The sequence below is a fragment of the Oncorhynchus gorbuscha genome, linkage group LG06 (genome assembly GCF_021184085.1).
Source record: "Oncorhynchus gorbuscha isolate QuinsamMale2020 ecotype Even-year linkage group LG06, OgorEven_v1.0, whole genome shotgun sequence".
NCBI lineage: Eukaryota > Metazoa > Chordata > Actinopteri > Salmoniformes > Salmonidae > Oncorhynchus > Oncorhynchus gorbuscha.
The window spans coordinates 13,216,953-13,237,135 of NC_060178.1; the positions used below are offsets into that span (position 1 = coordinate 13,216,953).

General features: G+C 47.1%; 1 protein-coding gene across 4 annotated transcripts in view; it reads left to right on the forward strand.

Moving 5' to 3' along the window:
- The first annotated feature begins 1,896 nt into the window (after positions 1-1,896).
- The window catches only part of LOC124037570 (ATP-binding cassette sub-family C member 8-like), a 149,257-nt gene continuing 130,970 nt past the window's right edge, over positions 1,897-20,183 (forward strand). For 3 of the 4 annotated variants that reach the window (XM_046352395.1, XM_046352398.1, XM_046352397.1), the window contains exon 1: positions 1,902-2,723. In XM_046352395.1, coding sequence (XP_046208351.1) covers positions 2,576-2,723 — 148 coding nt within the window. In that variant the 5' untranslated portion in view covers positions 1,902-2,575. Of the gene's footprint in view, positions 2,724-20,183 lie in introns of all 4 variants that reach the window. The other variant, XM_046352396.1, reaches the window with a different exon arrangement.

The window sequence follows — 20,183 nt, forward strand, 5'->3', positions numbered from 1 at the left end:
ACTACCCTCTGGAGAGCCTTACGGTTGTGGGCAGAGCAGTTGTCGTACCAGGCGGTGATACAGCCCGACAGGATGCTCTCGATTGTGCATCTGTAGAAGTTTGTGAGTGCTTTTGGTGACAAGCCACATTTCTTCAGCCTCCTGAGGTTGAAGAGGCGCTGCTGCGCCTTCTTCACGATGCTGTCTGTGTGGTGGACCAATTGTCTGTGATGTGTACGCTGAGGAACTTAGAACTTACTACCCTCTCCACTACTGTTCCATCAATGTAGATAGGGGGGTGTTCCTGAAGTCCACAATCATCTCCTTAGTTTTGTTGACGTTGAGTGTGAGGTTATTTTCCTGACACCACACTCCGAGGGCCCTCACCTCCCTGTAGGCCGTCTCGTCGTTGTTGGTAATCAAGCCTACCACTGTTGTGTCGTCCGCAAACTTGATGATTGAGTTGGAGGCGTGCGTGGCCACGCAGTCGTGGGTGAACAGGGAGTACAGGAGAGGGCTCAGAACGCACGAGCTTGGAGGGCACTATGGCGTTAAATGCCGAGCTGTAGTCGATGAACAGCATTCTCACATAGGTATTCCTCTTGTCCAGATGGGTTAGGGCAGTGTGCAGTGTGGTTGAGATTGCATCGTCTGTGGACCTATTTGGGCGGTAAGCAAATTGGAGTGGGTCTAGGGTGTCAGGTAGGGTGGAGGTTATATGGTCCTTGACTAATCTCTCAAAGCACTTCATGATGACGGAAGTGAGTGCTACGGGGCGGTAGTCGTTTAGCTCAGTTACCTTAGCTTTCTTGGGAACAGGAACAATGGTGGACCTCTTGAAGCATGTGGGAACAACAGAACAACAGACTGGGATAGGGATTGATTGAATATGTCTGTAAACACACCAGCCAGCTGGTCTGCGCATGCTCTGAGGGCGTGGTCATGTTGTGGATATTTAAAATTTCTTCCTGGAGATGTCTGTGAAAGTTACTGGCTATGTCCCTCATGTCAACTTATTCCTATGTTTCCCACGCCTTCCCACTTGGGGAGGTATTTTGGTGCGGGACATGAAGTGAAGGGGCAGAGTTACAGATTTGGCATTCCCCCAGGCTCGGGTGTCGAGGCAGGGATCAGGTATCGTGTCTAGACGACCAGCTGTGCATCTTCACTCCGTGCCCCTTCCTCCCTGCCTCTCCCGCTGGAATCAGGAGTCACATCTGAACTTAAACACCTCAGCTGGCCACTGCACAGATTATCTAATCAACTATTATGTAAAGATAATCTACTCTGTGCATTCTGTAGCTCAGGCTGATGAACTTTGTGAGCAACCTGAATGTCTTTGGGATCTAGAGAGAGTATAATCCTCAACAACAACAAAAATAACAGCATAACATACTTAACATTTCAGGATGCCTTTCCTTTTTCCTGTCCCTGTGTTATGTGGTTTAGTGTGTATGTGCAACCTAGTTATTCTGCCCCCACTATGTTCTTTCTGGGGCTCGGGGCTTAATGTGCTGAATGTGTAGAAATGTATGGAATACATGGAGGAATATGATTATGTGATTCCTAGAAATTACATTCTGTTTGGGATTTAGATTTAGCATGTTTCGACATTCTTCTCACGTCCCTCTCGTCTCTGTGATGTCAGCATTGGTACTTCTGCTTCTGTCTAGCTTTCACTCTCTCTCTCTGTGTGTTTTTCTCTCCTCTTTTCATTCATGCTCACCCGTCCTCTTCTTTGATTTCCCCCCTCTCTCTCTTTACTCTGTGTCTTGTTCACCCCTTTCTATTTCTCTCACCATCCCTCTATCAACTCCCTCCCTCCCTCCCTCCCTCCCTCCCTCCCTCCCTCCCTCCCTCCCTCCCTCCCTCCCTCCCTCCCTCCCTCCCCCTCCCTCCCTGCCACCTCTAGCAGGCCGTCTGCTCTTTAGGGACGAACCATCTCACATTCAGCCTTATGTATCATCTTGCAAGGTCGACTCTGAAATCTTATTTACAGGAATAGCAGATGCATCGAGGAAGGGCTCCGCTCTAGTCTGTGTGTGTGAGTGTGTGTGTTTTGTGTCCTTTTGTCTGTGTTATGTGTTCCAGAAGAGCTGTGCAGCGTTTTGCATAAGAGAGCGAGCAGACAAAGCCGGCCGGCGGGCAGACGCTGGTGTAAAGGATGTGTGTTGGAGACGGGACCAGAATGTAGGAATGTATTACCAGCAAGCTCTCTGCTGACATAGCTGCTTCTTAGACACCCAGAGAGGATCGGAGAGGGGGATGCTGTCTCCCTCTAACTGGACTGTGACTGCTCTTTGTCTGCTCCCACCTCTCTCTATCTCCCTCCTTTCTTCTTCCCCCCTCTCTCTATCTCCCTCCTTGCCCGCTGGATCTGGGAGTGAGGATGTGAGCGACGAGAGGAACAAAGAGAGGAGGTCACATTCTAACCTTCTAACCTCAAGACCTGCTTCTGGAAATACAACTAAAAAGGAACAACATGCTCTGAGAGATTCTCTCGCTCTCATTTTTCCTCATTTTTCTCCTCCTCTTCCTCCCCTTCTTCCTCCTCCTGTTCCTGTGTCGGGTTCCTCCGTAGAGTCCCGGTTCCACCATGTCCTTGGCGTTCTGTGGAAACGAGAACAATTCGTTGGCGTACAACGTGGACCGCGGCGTCCTCAACAACGGCTGCTTCCTGGACGCGCTCAACGTGGTGCCGCACATCTTCTTGCTCTTCATCACTTTCCCCATCCTCTTCATTGGTGAGTGTCCGCACAAGGTGAGAGCCCTCCGGCCCCATCACACACACACAACAATCACATGACCGTGAAAGTATAGACACACACACAGCAAATTGGCCAGTGTTACCTCGTGTTGATTTTTCAGTATAACATTTCTAGTGTTGATTCAGGAGTTAAATGAACTCTGTAAGTGTTAAAATAACACTCACTGGTGTAAAATAATCCAAGTGTTGGTGTTAATAACCAGTGTAAGAGTGTGATTGTGTCAGTTTTACTCTGTGGAGAGTAAAACTTTCCCATCAAAACCACGTCCATCGTTATCATATTTCCCAGCATGCTCTACTGCAGCTAGACTTTTTAGAATTGTTTTTAATATCTGTGTTTTTGCATGTACATTGATTGACATCAAAGGAAGGCCTTATGATATTTGTAGTGTATTGTCTTAAACAGTTACATATTACTGATAATATTAGCCTACAATAAGAACTCACTTGGTCCAAAGGACTGAAAATGAACAAATTCAACAACCATTTCTCGGTCACTAACAAATACAGTCATGGGTGGTAAAGCTTTGTATTTGTTATTTTTGTTCACCCATGACTGGAAGTATTGTACAAGTTTAACTGCTACATGGTTATGTAACTTAAAGTTTGAGTTTGGCCACTGCCAGTTCTGAGCTCTTTGTAAATGCTTATGTAAAAACGTGGTAATGGAGACTTGTGAATATAACATAAAGACATACAAATGTCTAGGTGTAGTGGATGAAAACATTATGTACAGTACGTTTGGAAAGTATTAAAACTTCTTCCCCATTTCCACATTTTGTGACATTACAGCCTTATTCTAAAATGGATTAAATCAAATGTTTTCCTCATCAATCTACACACAATACCCCATAACGACAAAGTGAAAACAGTTTTTTTGAATTTTTATTCAGTATTCAGACCCTTTGCTATGAGACTCAAATCAAATCAAATCAAATGTATTTGTCACATACACATGGTTAGCAGATGTTAATGCGAGTGTAGCGAAATGCTTGTGCTTCTAGTTCCGACAATGCAGTAATAACCAATGAGTAATCTAACCTAACAATTCCAAAACTACTACCTTATACACACAAGTGTAAAGGGATAAAGAATATGTACATAAAGATATATGAATGAGTGATGGTACAGAAGCCTTACGGTTGTGGGCAGAGCAGTTGCCGTACCAGGCGGTGATACAGCCCGACAGGATGCTCTTGATTGTGCATCTGTAGAAGTTTGTGAGTGCTTTTGGTGACAAGCCAAATTTCTTCAGCCTCCTGAGGTTGAAGAGGCGCTGCTGCGCCTTCTTCACGACGCTGTCTGTGTGGGTGGACCAATTCAGTTTGTCTGTGATGTGTACGCCGAGGAACTTAAAACTTACTACCCTCTCCACTACTGTCCCGTCGATGTGGATAGGGGGGTGCTCCCTCTGCTGTTTCCTGAAGTCCACAATCATCTCCTTTGTTTTATTGAAGTTGAGTGTGAGGATATTTTCCTGACACCACACTCCGAGGGCCCTCACCTCCTCCCTGTAGGCCATCTCATTGTTGTTGGTAATCAAGCATACCACTGTAGTGTCGTCCGCAAACTTGATGATTGAGTTGGAGGCGTGCATGACCACGCAGTCGTGGGTGAACAGGGAGTACAGGAGAGGGCTCAGAACGCACCCTTGTGGGGCCCCAGTGTTGAGGATCAGCGGGGTGGAGATGTTGTGGGCGGCCCGTCAGGAAGTCCAGTACCCAGTTGCACAGGGCGGGGTCGAGACCCAGGGTCTGGAGCTTGGTGACGAGTTTGGAGGGTACTATGGTGTTACATGGTGAGCTGTAGTCGATGAACAGCATTCTCACATAGGTATTCCTCTTGTCCAGATGTCCAGGGGTTAGAGCAGTGTTCAATGTGGTTGCGAAATTGAGCTCAGGTGCATCCGGTTTCCATTGATCATCCTTCCGATATTTTTACAACTTGATTGTAGTCCGCCTGTGGTAAATTCAATTGATTGGACACGATTGGGAAAGGCGCACACCTGTCTATATAAGCTCACACAGTTGAAAGTGCATGTCAAAGCAAACACCAAGCCATGAGATTGAAGGAATTGTCTGTAGAGAGTTGAGACACAATTCTGGTACCCTCTGGAAGGCTACCAAAAATATATGCAGCATTGAATGTCCCCAAGAACACAGTGGCCACCATCATTTTTAAATGGAAGAAGTTTGGAACCACCAAGACTCAGGGAGGTGACCAAGAACCCAATGGTCACTCTGACAAAGCTCCAGAGTTCCTCTGTGGAGATGGCAGAAACTTCCAGAAGGACAACAATCTCTGCAGCACTCCACCAGTGCTGAGGAGTGGCCAGACGTGAGCCACTCCTCAGTAAAAGGCACATGACAGCCCGCTTGGAGTTTGCAAAAAGGCACCTAAAGGATCAAACCAAGATTTAACTCTTTGGCCTGAATGTCAAGCATCACATCTGGAAGAAATCTGGCACCATCACCATGGTGAAGCATGGTGGTGGCAGCATCATGCTGTGGGGATGTTTTTCAGCGGCTGGAAGACTAGTCAGGATTGAGGAAAAGTTTAATGTAACAAAGTACAGAGCGATACTTGATGAAAACCTGCTCAGGACCTCAGAAAACCAGACATGACAACACAGGAATGGCTTCGGGCCAAGTCACTGAATGTTCTTGAGTGGCCCAGCCAGAGCCCGGACTTGAACCCGATCGGACATCTCTGGAGAGACCTGAAAATAGCTGTGCATCGACGCTCCCCATCCAACCTGACAGAGCTTGAGAGGATCTGCAGAGAAGAATGGGAAAAACTCCTCAAATGCCAAGCTTGTAGTGGCATACCCAAGAAGACTCAAGGCTGTAATCTTTGCCAAAGGTGCTTCAAGTACTGAGTACTGAGTAATTATGTAAATGTAATATTTTGTGACAATACAGAGGCGGATGCAAGATGCAAGCAACGATGGTTTAATGAATACAGTTTACAGCAGCAACAGGACAGACAGACTGTACTCAGACGGAATCCGACCCAGGGACTAGGGCGCATCTTCCGATGATAGCGTGCTGAGAAATCCAGGGGAGTGTGTCCGGATGGGTAGGAAGGAGCACAGCAGATAATCCACACAAGGGCGGCGAGAGATGAGCACGGACACACGACACAACCTCAGGGAAGTAACAACGATCTGACAACAAGAAACACTGGTTACAGAACATATAAAGGGAAGATAAGTGGTTCCAGCTGGCGCAGACAATCAGGCCGAGATTGGGAACCACGCCCACACAAACACGGGAGAGAGAGAGAGAGAGAGAGAGAGAGAGAGAGAGAAAGAGAAAGAGAGAGGGAGGCAGTGGATTCATGAACCGTGACAATAGCCCCCCCTAGGAACGCCTCTTGGCGTTCCCAGGCGAATTTACCTGTCGATTGAAATCATCGATAAGGGAGTGATCCAGAATGTCCCTAGCAGGCACCCAACTTCTCTCCTCCGGGCCGTAACCCTCCCAGTCCACCAGGTACTGGAATCCGCGTCCCCTCCTTCTAGAGTCCAAAATACGATTGACAGAAAAGGTGGGTTCCCCATCAACAAGTCGTGGCGGCGGGGGAACCGGGACCGGCGGGTTAATGCGTGCCTGAAACACAGGTTTTATTTTAGACACATGAAAGGTAGGATGAATTCTCCTATACGCCGGAGGAAGCTTGAGCCGGACCGCCACCGGACTAATGATCCTGGTGACTTTGAACGGGCCGATAAATTTGGGGGCAAGCTTGTTCGAAACGGATCGGAGTGGAATGTTCTTAGTAGAAAGCCACACTCTTTGGCCAACGACGTATACCGGACGCTTCGACCGGTGGCTATCGGCCTTAGCCTTGGTGCGCGCCCCCACCCGGAGAAGAGTCTCACGGGCTCTGCTCCATGCGTGACGGCACCTCTGGATGAAAGCGTGAGCGGAGGGAACAGTGACCTCGGACTCCGTACTGGGAAAGATAGGTGGCTGGTAACCTAAACTACACTCAAACGGAGAGAGACCTGTGGCTGCCACTGGCAATGAATTGTGAGCGTACTCAACCATAGAGAGTAGTTGACTCCAGGAAGAGGGATTCTTAGAAACCAAACATCGCAACACTCTCTCCAAATCTTGGTTGGCCCTCTCCGTTTGACCGTTGCTCTGGGGATGAAACCCCGAAGACAGGCTGACACTCGCTCCCAGTAACCTACACAACTCTTGCCAAAACTTGGACACAAATTGGGGCCCCCTGTCAGAAACTACGTCCATCGGCAGGCCATGTAAGCGAAAGACGTGATCCACGACAGTTACCGCTGTCTCCTTGGCAGATGGTAATTTAGGCAAGGGAATAAAATGAGCCGCCTTCGAGAACTGGTCCACCACGGTCAAAACAACGTCTTGCCCTGGGAGGGCGGGAGGCCGGTAACAAAATCTAGCGCGATGTGGGACCAGGGTCTTGAAGGGACCGACAGCGGTTGGAGTAACCCATCTGGGGGTCGATTAGAAGTCTTCCCAGTGGCACAAACCGAGCAAGCCAAGACAAAACTGTGAATGTCACAAGCCATCAGTGGCCACCAAAAGCGTTGCTTAACCAAAAAGCTAGTGCGGCTGACTCCTGGATGACACGCTACGTTGGAGCAATGCCCCCACCGAATAACATCGGACCGACACCGCTCCGGCACAAACAACCGATTAGGCGGGCAACCGGGCGGAGGCGTTACCCCTTCTAAGGCCGTTTTGACCCTCGATTCAACCTCCCATGTGAGTGTGGAGATCACTAGGGTCCCGGGTAGGATGCACTCGGGAGTGGATGGGCGTTCGGAATGGTCAAAAATGCGAGAAAGGGAATCGGGTTTGACATTCTTGAAACCCGGGCGATACGAGAGAGAGAAGTCAAAACGTCCGAAAAAGAGTGCCCACCGCGCCTGCCTGGAGTTGAGTCGCTTGGCGGTTCTGATATATTCCAAATTCTTGTGATCGGTCCAAACCATAAAAGGTATCCCCGAACCCTCTAACCAATGGCGCCACTCCTCCAGTGCTAACTTCACTGCCAACAACTCTCTGTTGCCAATGTCGTAGTTGCGTTCCGCAGGTGATAACCGATGGGAAAGGAACGCGCAAGGGTGCATCTTGTCGTCAGAAGAGGAACGTTGGGAAAGTACCGCACCTACCCCCACCTCTGAAGCGTCCACCTCCACCACGAACTGACGCGAGGGATCGGGAGCTATGAGGATGGGAGCCGAAACAAAGCGGCTCTTGAGTTTGGCGAATGCAGCCTCGGCTGTATCGGACCACCTGAACGTCACTCTGGGGGAGGTTAAGGCGGTAAGAGGAGCGACTATCTGGCTGAAGTTGCGAACGAAACGCCGGTAGAAATTGGCGAATCCCAGAAACCTCTGTAGGGCCTTACGGGAATCTGGGCTTGGCCAATCCACCACAGCCTTAACCTTGTCAGGATCCATGCGAATACCTTCAGTCGAGACGATGTAACCTAGGAATGGAACGGATTGTGCATGAAAAATGCATTTCTCCGCCTTGACAAAAAGTCCATTCTCCAACAACCTCTGAAGCACTCGTCTGACGTGCTGAACGTGTTCCTGGAGAGAAGAAGAAAAAATCAGTATGTCATCCAGGTAAACATATATGAACTGATAAATCATATCTCTCAGCACGTCATTGACGAGTGCCTGGAAAACCGCTGGGGAGTTGGATAGCCCAAAAGGCATGACCAAATATTCGAAGTGCCCTCTGGGGGTGGTAAACGCGGTCTTCCATTCGTCCCCCCCTTATGCGAACCAAATGATATGCATTACGTAAATCCAACTTAGTGAACACGGATGCTCCCTGTAACCTTTCAAAGGCTGAGGACATCAACGGTAAGGGATAGGTATTCTTCACTGTGATGTTATTCAACCCACGGTAATCAATGCAAGGGCACAGAGATCCGTCCTTCTTCCCCACAAAGAAGAACCCCGCCCCCGCTGGAGAAAAGGACGGACGAATGAATCCAGATGCCAGAGAATCAGAGATGTATCTCTCCATAGCCTCCCTCTCAGGAAAAGAGAGTGAATATAACTTGCCTTTAGGCGGAGACTCACCTGGCAATAATTCTATTGCACAGTCATAGGGACGATGCGGAGGAAGAGAAGCAGCACGGGACTTACTGAACACCTCCTTCAGGTCGAGGTATTCAACGGGCACGTTAGACAAATCCACTGCCTCCTCTAGAAACACAGAATCAGACACAGACGAACAAGCAGACACTAAACAGGACTCAAGACACTTGTTACTCCACATGGATATAGAGTTATGACCCCAGTCAACTCTGGGGTTGTGTTGGGTGAGCCAAGGGTGGCCGAGAACTAATGGTGCAAGGGGTGAGTCCATGAGTAGGAATGATAGTGTCTCAGTGTGATTGCCAGACGTGATGAGTGTGATAGGTTCAGTGGTGTGAGAAATGTTGGGGAGTTCTTGACCATTGAGAGCGTTGACGGATATCTTGTGCGTGAGTGAGGTGATAGTAATCTGGAGTTTGTGAGCGAGCTTGAAGTCTATGAAATTACCCTCTGCTCCTGAGTCCAGTAAGGCTTGGGTGTCGTGCGTGTGGGTGGCCCATCTTAGTCTTACCGGGAGGAGAGTAGATGATGAGGTCTTCTCTGTGGTGACACCACCCGATAGTAGCCTCATGCTTACTACCGGGCCTGATCTTTTACCGGGCAGGAGTGGATAAAGTGGCCCACTTTACCACAGTAGAGACAGAGTCCTTGGGATCTCCGCCTCTCCCTCTCTTCCCGGGAGAGGCGAGCTCTCCCCAGCTGCATGGGTTCGTGAGCGGAGGCTGAACTCGCCGTGTTCCTGCCGCTGGCATGCCACCCCTCCGTGTCGTTATACGGTCTGTTAGGGCATGCTCGGCGGCCAATACGACTCAGACGAGCGTCGACCCTCAAGGCTAGTTCCACTAGTCCATTTAAACTCCTGGGACTTTCCAGAACATAAATCTCCTTCTGGATCCGGTCCTCCAGCCCATGCAGGAACATGTCCCACTGCGCCTCCTCATTCCACTGAAACTCTGCGGCCAGAGTGCGGAATTGGATGGAGTATTCCGATACTGAACGGTCTCCTTGGCGAAGGTCAGCGAGTAGTCTGGCCGCCTCCCTACCCGCCACGGCCCGATCGAAGACCCTTCTCATCTCCTCGGAGAGTGTCTGGAAAGAGGTGCAGCATGGGTCCTGATTCGCCCACACCGCCGTTCCCCAAAGAGCCGCTTTGCCTGATAGCAGTGTGAGTACGAATGCTACCTTAGACTGTTCACGGTTGAAGGTCCGTGGCTGCAACGAGAAATGCATGGAACATCTCGTAAGAAAAGCTCTGCAATAGTCAGGATCACCTGAATAACCCTCTGGTGTCGGTAGCCGTGGCTCTAGCTGGGAATCCGGCTCTGGCGGGGCGGGTTGAACTGCCGGTGTAGGTGGCGCAGCGGAACCCCTCAGATGTTGCAATTGTTGGGTCAGCTGGGATACCTGCGTCGCAAAGGCTTGTACTGCCCGACCTGTGCTGGAGATGTTCTCCTCTTGTTGATCCATTCTCGTGATACTGCGGGAAATGAATTCGGTCAGACTCGTTGAACTCGCTGCATCCATGGTCTGGTCAGATCGTTCTGTGACAATACAGAGGCGGATGCAAGATGCAAGCAACGATGGTTTAATGAATACAGTTTACAGCAGCAACAGGACAGACAGACTGTACTCAGACGGAATCCGACCCAGGGACTAGGGCGCATCTTCCGATGATAGCGTGCTGAGAAATCCAGGGGAGTGTGTCCGGATGGGTAGGAAGGAGCACAGCAGATAATCCACACAAGGGCGGCGAGAGATGAGCACGGACACACAACACAACCTCAGGGAAGTAACAAGTACGGACACACGACACAACCTCAGGGAAGTAACAGGCACGGACACACGACACAACCTCAGGGAAGTAACAACGATCTGACAACAAGAAACACTGGTTACAGAACATATAAAGGGAAGATAAGTGGTTCCAGCTGGCGCAGACAATCAGGCCGAGATTGGGAACCACGCCCACACAAACACGAGAGAGAGAGAGAGAGAGAGAGAGAGAGAGAGAGAGAGAGAGAGAGAGAGAGAGAGAGAGAGAGAGAGAGAGAGAGAGAGAGAGAGAGAGAGAGAGAGAAAGAGAGAGGGAGGCAGTGGATTCATGAACCGTGACATATTTCAGTTTTTTTGTTGCAAAAAATGTACTTTCATCACTGGTGGTGATGATCAGGAGGATGAAAATATTATCGAGCCTTACTCCCTAAGATCATCAATTATTACTGAGCCTTACTCCCTAAGATCATCAATTATTACTGAGCCTTACTCCATAATAAGATCATAAATTATTACTGAGCCTTACTCCCTAAGATCATAAATTATTACTGAGCCTTACTCCATAATAAGATCATCAATTATTACTGAGCCTTACTCCCTAAGAGAAATTATTACTGAGCCTTACTCCCTAAGAGAAATTATTACTGAGCCTTACTCATTAATAAGATCATCAATTATTACTGAGCCTCTTCCATATGTTTCACTTTTTACATTTAACTATGCATTTATTCATTTAGCATAGGAATATACATTCCACTGTACAGTATGCATAGTACACAGTGTGTCCCCTATGATAAAACCCTTAACATTGTAACGGAAACCTGGCACTCGGTGAAGCAACAAGCCCAACCAGCAGGAACCCTCTTCTACTGTCGGTGTTGGGTTACACATCCCTGCTCGCCTCCCGTCCTCTTTTGCCTGGTTACCCTCCCCCTTTTCCACTGGTGTCATAATCACTGTGTAACCGGATGGTCACCTCCGTGTCATCAATGTATGACAAGTTCACTGTGCCCCTGTCCCTGTTGTTAAAGTTATTACAATGTGCTAAGGCATTCCTCCAGTGTCATTACCATTGCGTGACCTGTGTTTTGTCCCTGTGACAGCTGTTAAAAGGACACTAATGTGTCTGGCTATGTGTCATCGGCGTGTGACTGACTAGTTCACTATGTCCCTGTGACACTGTTGGAGGGAGGCCATTACAACTGAAAAGGAACCCTATTCCCTTACAGTGAACCACTCTGGGCTCTGGGAAAAAGATGTGCATGCCATACAAGATTTACCCTGAAACTAACAAGGACTGGTATTAACTAATTAGCTCAGAATGTAGATGAGACAAAAAAACAGAGAAAGACAGCAATAGAGAAGGAGAGAGAACTACTGTGTAAACTGATGCTGATGGTTATAGGTTAAACTCATAAACTCACAAGGACCACCGTGGAGGTGAACGGCTATGGAGCAAACTGATCTCTGTTTCTCCGTGACTCGCTCTCTGTCTCTCTCCTTCTCTCCCTCTCAGTTCAATTCAGTTTAAGGGGCTTTATTTGCATGGGGAACATATGTTTACATTGTCAAAGCAAGTGAAATGGATAATAAACACAAGTGAAATGAACAATAAAACATTTAAAGTAAACAGTCACAAAAGTTCAAAAATAATAAAGACATTTCAAATGACATATTATCTATATACACAGTGTTGTAATGATGTGCAAATAGTTACAGTGCAAAAGGGAAAATAAATAAACATACATACATATGGGTTGTATTTACAATGGTGGTTGTTCTTCACTGGTTGCCCTTTTCTTGTGGCAACAGGTCACAAGTCTTGCTGCTGTGATTGCACACTGTGGTATTTCACCCAATGGATATGGGAGCTTATCAAAATTGGATTTGTGCACATAGCTTGTCTTCTCTTGAGAGTCCGGTTTGCCTTGGGCTCCCTTTGTCAATAGCAAGGCTATGCTTGCTGAGTCTGTACATAGTCAAAGATTTCCTTAATTTTGGGTCAGTCACAGTGGTCAGATATTCTGCCACTGTGTACTCTCTGTTTAGGGCCAAATAGCATTCTAGTTTGCAATTTTTGTTTTGTAAATTCTTTCCAATGTGTCAAGTCTTTTTGTTTTCTCATGATTTGGCTGGGTCTCTCTCTCTCTCTCCCTCGGTTTCCTCCTTCCTTCTCCAGCATTCAATTCCATTTATCTGTTAATGTGGCACATATATGTAATATTGTTTTAAGAGTTTAAGAGACTCCCGACTCCTATCCCCCTCTCCAATGTTCACAGTGATTCAGTTACACTCACATTAAAAAATACCATAGTGTATACTATGGGAGGAATACTGTAGTATTCACTGCAGTGTTTTTGCAGGCTTTACTGTAGTATTCACTGTATTATTTTTAGGGACTGAAGTCCACAAAAACACTACTGTGAATACTGTAGTATTGAAAAAGGTAGTATGTACTATATTAATTACTGTAGTGTTTTTGCAGACTGTAGTATAGTGTAGTATTTTTGTGGACTGTAGTATATTGTACTATTTTTGCGGACTGTAGTATGGTATACTATAGTATTTTGGGGGACTGTGGTATACTTTAATAGTTACTGTTTTCTCAGACTGTAGTATTTACTAAAGTTTTGTTGTTTTTCTATCTTTGAGATTGACACGGTCGTCCTCCTCTTCATCTGAAGAGGAGAGAAGGATCGGTGTCACGCCTTGGTCATTGTATCTTGTGTTTTTGTTATATGTTTGGGTAGGCCAGGGTGTGACATGGGTTTATATGTTGTGTTTCGTATTGGAGTTTGTATTAATTGGGATTGTGTATTATTAGGGGTGTGTCTAGTTAGGCTTGACTGCCTGAGGCGGTTCCCAATTGGAGTCAGCTGATTCTCGTTGTCTCGGATTGGGAACCGTATTTAGGTAGCCTGAGTGCGTGTTGTATTTCGTGGGTGATTGTACCTGTCTCTGTGTTAGTCACCAGATAGGCTGTAATTAGTTTCACTCGTTTGTTGTTTTCTTCTTCAGTTATTTCATGTACCGCATTATCTTCATTAAAAGTCATGAGTAACCTACACGCTGCATTTCGGTCTGACTCTCTTCAAACAACAGACGAATGACGTTACAGAATCACCCACCACCATTCACAGACCGAGCAGCGTGTGAACTGGCAGGATCTAAAGGAGGACGTTATGGACGGCAGAAGCAGGGATTATACGACATGGGAAGAAATCGACAGGTGGGCGGCCGACCCAGAGCGAGTGCAGGAGCCCGCCTGGGATTCCCTACAGCAGTGCGAAGAACAGTTGCAGTGGGAGAGACTGCATCATTTGGAGATTTGGACATGGGAGGAGGAATTAGACGGTAAAGGACCCTGGGCGCAGCCGGGAGAATATTGCAGCCCCAAGGAGGAAATAGAAGCAGCTAAAGCGGAGAGGCGCAGGTATGAGGAGGCAGCACGGCGACGCGGTTGGAAACCGGAAAGTCACCCCAAAAACTTTATTGGGGGGGGGGCTAAAAGGGAGAGTAGTTATGCCAGGTAGGAGACCTGCACATACTCCCTGTGCTCACCGTTGGGCTAGAGAGGCCGGGCAGGCACCGTGTTATGCTATGGAGCGCACAGTGTTTCCAGTGCGGGTGCAGAGCCAGCTGCGACACATACCAGCCCTTCCTATTGGCCGGGCTAGAGTGGGCATCGAGCCAGGTAAGCTTGGGCAGGCTCGGTGCTCAAGAGCTCCAGTGCGCCTGCACGGTCCGGTCTATCCAGAGCCACCTCTACACACCAGTCCTCCGGTAGCAGCTCCCCGCACGAGGCTTCCTGTGCGTGTCCTCGCGCCAGTACCACCAGTTCCAGCACCACGCACCAGGCCTCCAGTGCGCCTCGCCTGTTTAGCGCAGCCAGAGCTTTTCTCCCCTCCTGCGCTGCCGGAGTCTCCCGCTTGTTTAGCGCAACCAGAGCTGTTCTCCTCTCCTGCGCTGCCGGAGTCTCCTGTCTGTCCAGCGCCGCCAGTGCTCCCAGTCTGCCCAGCGCCGCCAGTCGGCCCAGCGTCACCAGTCTGCCAGGATCCGCCAGAAGTGCCAGTCTGCCAGGATCCGCCAGAAGTGCCAGTCTGCCAAGATCTTCTAGATCGGCCAGACAACCTGAATCATCCAGTTCCACCAGCCAGCCAGGATTTACCGGAGCCTACTACCTGCCTGAGCTTCCTCTCAGTACTGAGCTTCCTCTCACTACTGAGCTTCCTCGCAGTACTGAGCTTCCTCTCAGTACTGAGCTTCCTCTCAGTACTGAGCTTCCTCTCAGTACTGAGCTTCCTCTCAGTACTAGGCTTCCTCTCTGTACTGGGCTGCCTCTCAGTACCGGGCTTCCCCTCAGTACCGGGCTGCTTCGGTCCCGGGCTGCCCCTCTGTCCCGAGCTGCCCCTCTGTCCCGAGCTGCCCCTCTGTCCCGAGCTGCCCCTCAGTTATGTGGGGATCAGGGTGAGGACTATTAGGCCATGGTCGGCGGAGAAGGTGGATTATCCTAGGACGCGAAGGGGAGGAACTAGGACATTTATGGAGTGGGGTCCACGTCCCGAGCCAGAACAGCCACCATGGACAGACGCCCACCCGGACCCTCCCTATGCTCTTGAGGTGCGTCCCGGAGTCCGCACCTTAGGGGGGGTTTCTGTCACGCCTTGGTCATTGTATCTTGTGTTTTTGTTATATGTTTGGGTAGGCCAGGCTGTGACATGGGTTTACATGTTGTGTTTCGTATTGGGGTTTGTATTAATTGGGATTGTGTATTATTAGGGGTGTGTCTAGTTAGGCTTGGCTGCCTGAGGCGATTCCCAATTGGAGTCAGCTGATTCTCATTGTCTCGGATTGGGAACCGTATTTAGGTAGCCTGAGTGCGCGTTGTATTTCGTGGGTGATTGTACCTGTCTCTGTGTTAGTCACCAGATAGGCTGTAATTAGTTTCACTCGTTTGTTGTTTTCTTCTTCAGTTATTTCATGTACCGCATTATCTTCATTAAAAGTCATGAGTAACCTACACGCTGCATTTCGGTCTGACTCTCTTCAAACAACAGATGAAAGACATTACAATTGGAGGACAAAAATGCGGCGTGGTATGTGTTCATGATGAATATTTAATAAAAGAAAGCACTGAACACTGTATAGAAACTATACAAAAACAATAAACGACCATGAAGCTATAAATGAGACCTGTGCTGACACAAGCAACTAACATAGACAATCACCCACAAACAAACAGTGAAACCCAGGCTACCTAAGTATGATTCTCAATCAGAGACAACTAATGACACCTGCCTCTGATTGAGAACCATACTAGGCCGAAACATAGAAATCCCCAAATCATAGAAAAACAAACATAGACTGTCCACCCCAAGTCACGCCCTGACCATACTAAATAAATACAAAAACAAAGGAAATAAAGGTCAGAACGTGACAGAGATAGAGGTGGGGGACTTTCTCCTTGAGAAAACCTGCAGGAGAATGTCTGTAGTATTTACTACAGTGTTTTGTTGTGGATAATACTGTAGTATTTACTATAGTATTCTACGGTATACTAAAATATTCTATAATAGGTACTACACGTGATCGAGGGATACTACAGTGTGTAGTATAGTATACTACATTTTACTACAGAATTATATAGTAAATACTGTAGTATTATATACTATAGTATATTCACCAGAGCAGGTGTCACTGTGTATCTGTGCGTGAGTGCCCCGTGCACGGGCGCGTGCGGTGTGCGCGGGCATGCACGTGTATGTCTATGTGTTTGTGTGCGTTCTAGCATTGCTGTGAGTGATTAACTCACCTCCTGACAGGGAAAGTGGCAGCCAGCAATAGAATAATGTAATTGGCAGGGAGATGTTGTTTGAGGCAGCAGTTAAATGCATTGATAATAAAACCCATGACACTTTGATTATTATTTAATTTTAATGAGCATTTTGTCAGTACCACGTGTGTTTGATAACCCACAAGCACAGCAAAATAAGCCATTCGTGTCCTTTATTAAAAGCATGAACCCACTGGGCACAGACGTGTAGTCTGATTTACATTTGTTTGATTTGTCAATTAATGTGAATTCAACATGAAATCAGCAAAATATTTCACCATGTCATTGAATTTAGGTTAAAAGTTGGGTGAAAAAAAGACAAAATGCCCCTACGTTGATGACTTTTTGCAAATCCAATTCATTTTTCCATGTTGATTCAAGGTCATCACATAGATTTTGGGGGGTTGAAATGACCTGTACACAATGTTGATTCTAACAGTTTTTGCCCACATGTCTAACTGGCTGCTACTGCCTGGCTCAAGACCACATTAGTCCATTGAGCTAAAATCCTAGATGTTAGCGTTTAGGAGCTGACTGTAATGAAAAGAAAATTCCAGCACACTGGTGATCTATAGTCTTTCTACGTCTACGTTTCTATAGTCTTTCTACGTTAATGGTAGTTTGACAGAAACATTGGCAAATAAGATCCATTAAATGTCGGAAACATCTTGATCACCTATGTGCAGCCATGGTCACGTTCTGACCTTTATTCCTTTGTTTGGTCTTTATTTAGTATGGTCAGGGCGTGAGTTGGGGTGGGCAGTCTATGTTAGTTTTTCTATATTTTCTATTTCTGTGTTTGGCCTGATATGGTTCTCAATCAGAGGCAGCTGTCTATCGTTGTCCCTGATTGAGAACCATATTTAGGTAGCCTGTTTTCCTTTGTGTTTTGTGGTTATTTCCAGTCCTTGTGTGTCTGCACCAGATAGAACTGTTTCAGTTGTCACTTTGTTGTTTAGTACTTTTGAAGTCTTCAGTTGTTTATTAAAAAGATGAACACTAACCACGCTGCGCTTTGGTCCTCTCCTTCTTCTACCCAAGACAGCCGTTACAGCCATTTTTATCTCAATATCAATTGATTTCTGGGTAACAGTTAAATACATTACTGTGATTATTTTAAATAAATAAAAAATAGTCAAAAGAAACAAAGTAAAGTCTTAGTAAAATGCAATTCCTCAAGCAAGAAGTTTGCTCGGACTGCTTGGCAGTGGTCTGAGCGAGGGGTCTAATCGGAGGAGCCTAATGGAGGGGATGTGTAACCTGAAAATGAGCTGCTGTTGGTAGCGAGGAGGGCAAACTCTCTTTGTTATTGGTCTATTAACTCATATGTCCAAAAACTCCACCCAGAAACACAAACTGATACTTCAGGTGGTTTTTTCAAACAGCTTTAACAAGAAGTGCATTATCATAGTTTTCACAATCACGTTTTTGACTACACTGTCTCTTTACTGAAGATAAAAAAATATCTTCATGCATATAGCAGCACATAAGGTGTGCGAGTTTACTTTATAATAGCTTTTAGGAGCTCCCAGGAAGTCTCAGGCAAGGTAGTTTGTTCTCTTTCTGTCTAGACAGGCCTAGCTGCAGGCACCGGAGGCTACAGACAAGGTTACTGTTAAGGGGAGATTAGCTTGGTAACCCACCTCACAGTGAAGACCTTCACAGACTTGGCCGGATGCCACTGACTCCCCTTGGATGACCTTTACTCTTGTCCTACTTCTACGACCTTTTATCTTGTCCTACTTCTACGACCTTTCATCTTGTCCTGCTCCTAAGACCTTTTATCTTGTCCTACTTCTACGACCTTTCATTTTGTCCTGCTCCTATGACCTTTCATCTTGCCCTGATCCTAAGATCTTTTATCTTGTCCTACTCCTACGATTTTTCATCTTGCCCTGCTCCTATGACCTTTTTATCTTGTCCTACTTCTACGACCTTTCATTTTGTCCTGCTCCTTTGACCTTTCATCTTGTCCTGCTCCTATGACCTTTCATCTTGTCCTGCTCCTATGACCTTTCATATTGTCCTGCTCCTATGACCTTTTATCTTGTCCTACTCCTACGATTTTTCATCTTGTCCTGCTCCTATGACCTTTTATCTTGTCCTACTTCTACGACCTTTCATTTTGTCCTGCTCCTTTGACCTTTCATCTTGTCCTGCTCCTATGACCTTTCATCTTGTCCTGCTCCTATGACCTTTTATCTTGTCCTACTCCTACGATTTTTCATCTTGTCCTGCTCCTATGACCTTTTATCTTGTCCTACTTCTACGACCTTTCATTTTGTCCTGCTCCTTTGACCTTTCATCTTGTCCTGCTCCTATGACCTTTCATCTTGTCCTACTCCTATGACCTTTTATCTTGTCCTACTCCTACGATTTTTCATCTTGTCCTGCTCCTATGACCTTTTATCTTGTCCTACTTCTACGACCTTTCATTTTGTCCTGCTCCTATGACCTTTCATCTTGTCCTGCTCCTATGACATTTCATCTTGTCCTACCTCCTATGACCTTTCATCTTGTCCTGCTCCTATGACCTTTCATCTTGTCCTGCTCCTATGACCTTTTATCTTGTCCTACTCCTATGATTTTTCATCTTGTCCTACTCCTATGACCTTTAATCTTGTCCTACTCCTACGATTTTTCATCTTGTCCTGCTCCTATAACTGACAGGGACAACTTCATTGGTAAGCTTTTCAAGGTTGGACTGGGAGTTAGCAGAATTGAATCTACAGCTTTAAGCAAATGTCTGGAAGTGAATACACCTGAAGGGGACTGTGTGTGTCCACCACAGTCCCTGTACGCAAATCAGTAGTCTGAGGTGTCTTATTTGAGGCCAGGATTTTATCTAATCAGCAGCAGATCTGCCTTATAGCGCACTTCACATTTGAAGGTAATTTATGATTGAGCTGACATGTTCAGCATTTACCGTGATTGCGGTATGTGTGAACATAAAACATTGCCTTTAAATTGTGCATAGCTGAAAAAGCTTGATTGGATTAAATCCCGGCTGTAGACAAGTAAAATGTATAATATTATTGTGGATGCTTAGTGGAAATTGACTCTCACCTGTCCAACTCTCTCCTAGTGCTTCATTTGTAAATTGGGACCTGTCGGAACAAAAAGTGAGCTGAGAAGGAGGACCTGGGGCCACCAGAATGCATTACAATAAAATATTATAATAAAGCAGGGCATATGTATCTTGGTTTTTGCGTGCTGGCATAGAGCACTAGAGTAGAGGCGCTGGCATAGAGCACTAGAGTAGAGGTGCTGGCATAGAGCACTAGAGTAGAGGCGCTGGCATAGAGCACTAGAGTAGAGGCGCTGGCATAGAGCACTAGAGTAGAGGCGCTGGCATAGAGCACTAGAGTAGAGGTGCTGGCATAGAGCACCAAAGTAGAGGCGCTGGCATAGAGCACTAGAGTAGAGGCGCTGGCATAGAGCACTAGAGTAGAGGCGCTGGCATAGAGCACTAGAGTAGAGGCGCTGGCATAGAGCACTAGAGTAGAGGCGCTGGCATAGAGCACTAGAGAAGAGGCGCTGGCATAGAGCACTAGAGTAGAGGCGCTGGCATAGAGCACTAGAGTAGAGGCGCTGGCATAGAGCACTAGAGTAGAGGCGCTGGCATAGAGCACTAGAGTAGAGGCGCTGGCATAGAGCCCTAGAGAAGAGGCGCTGGCATAGAGCACTAGAGTAGAGGCGCTGGCATAGAGCACCAAAGTAGAGGCGCT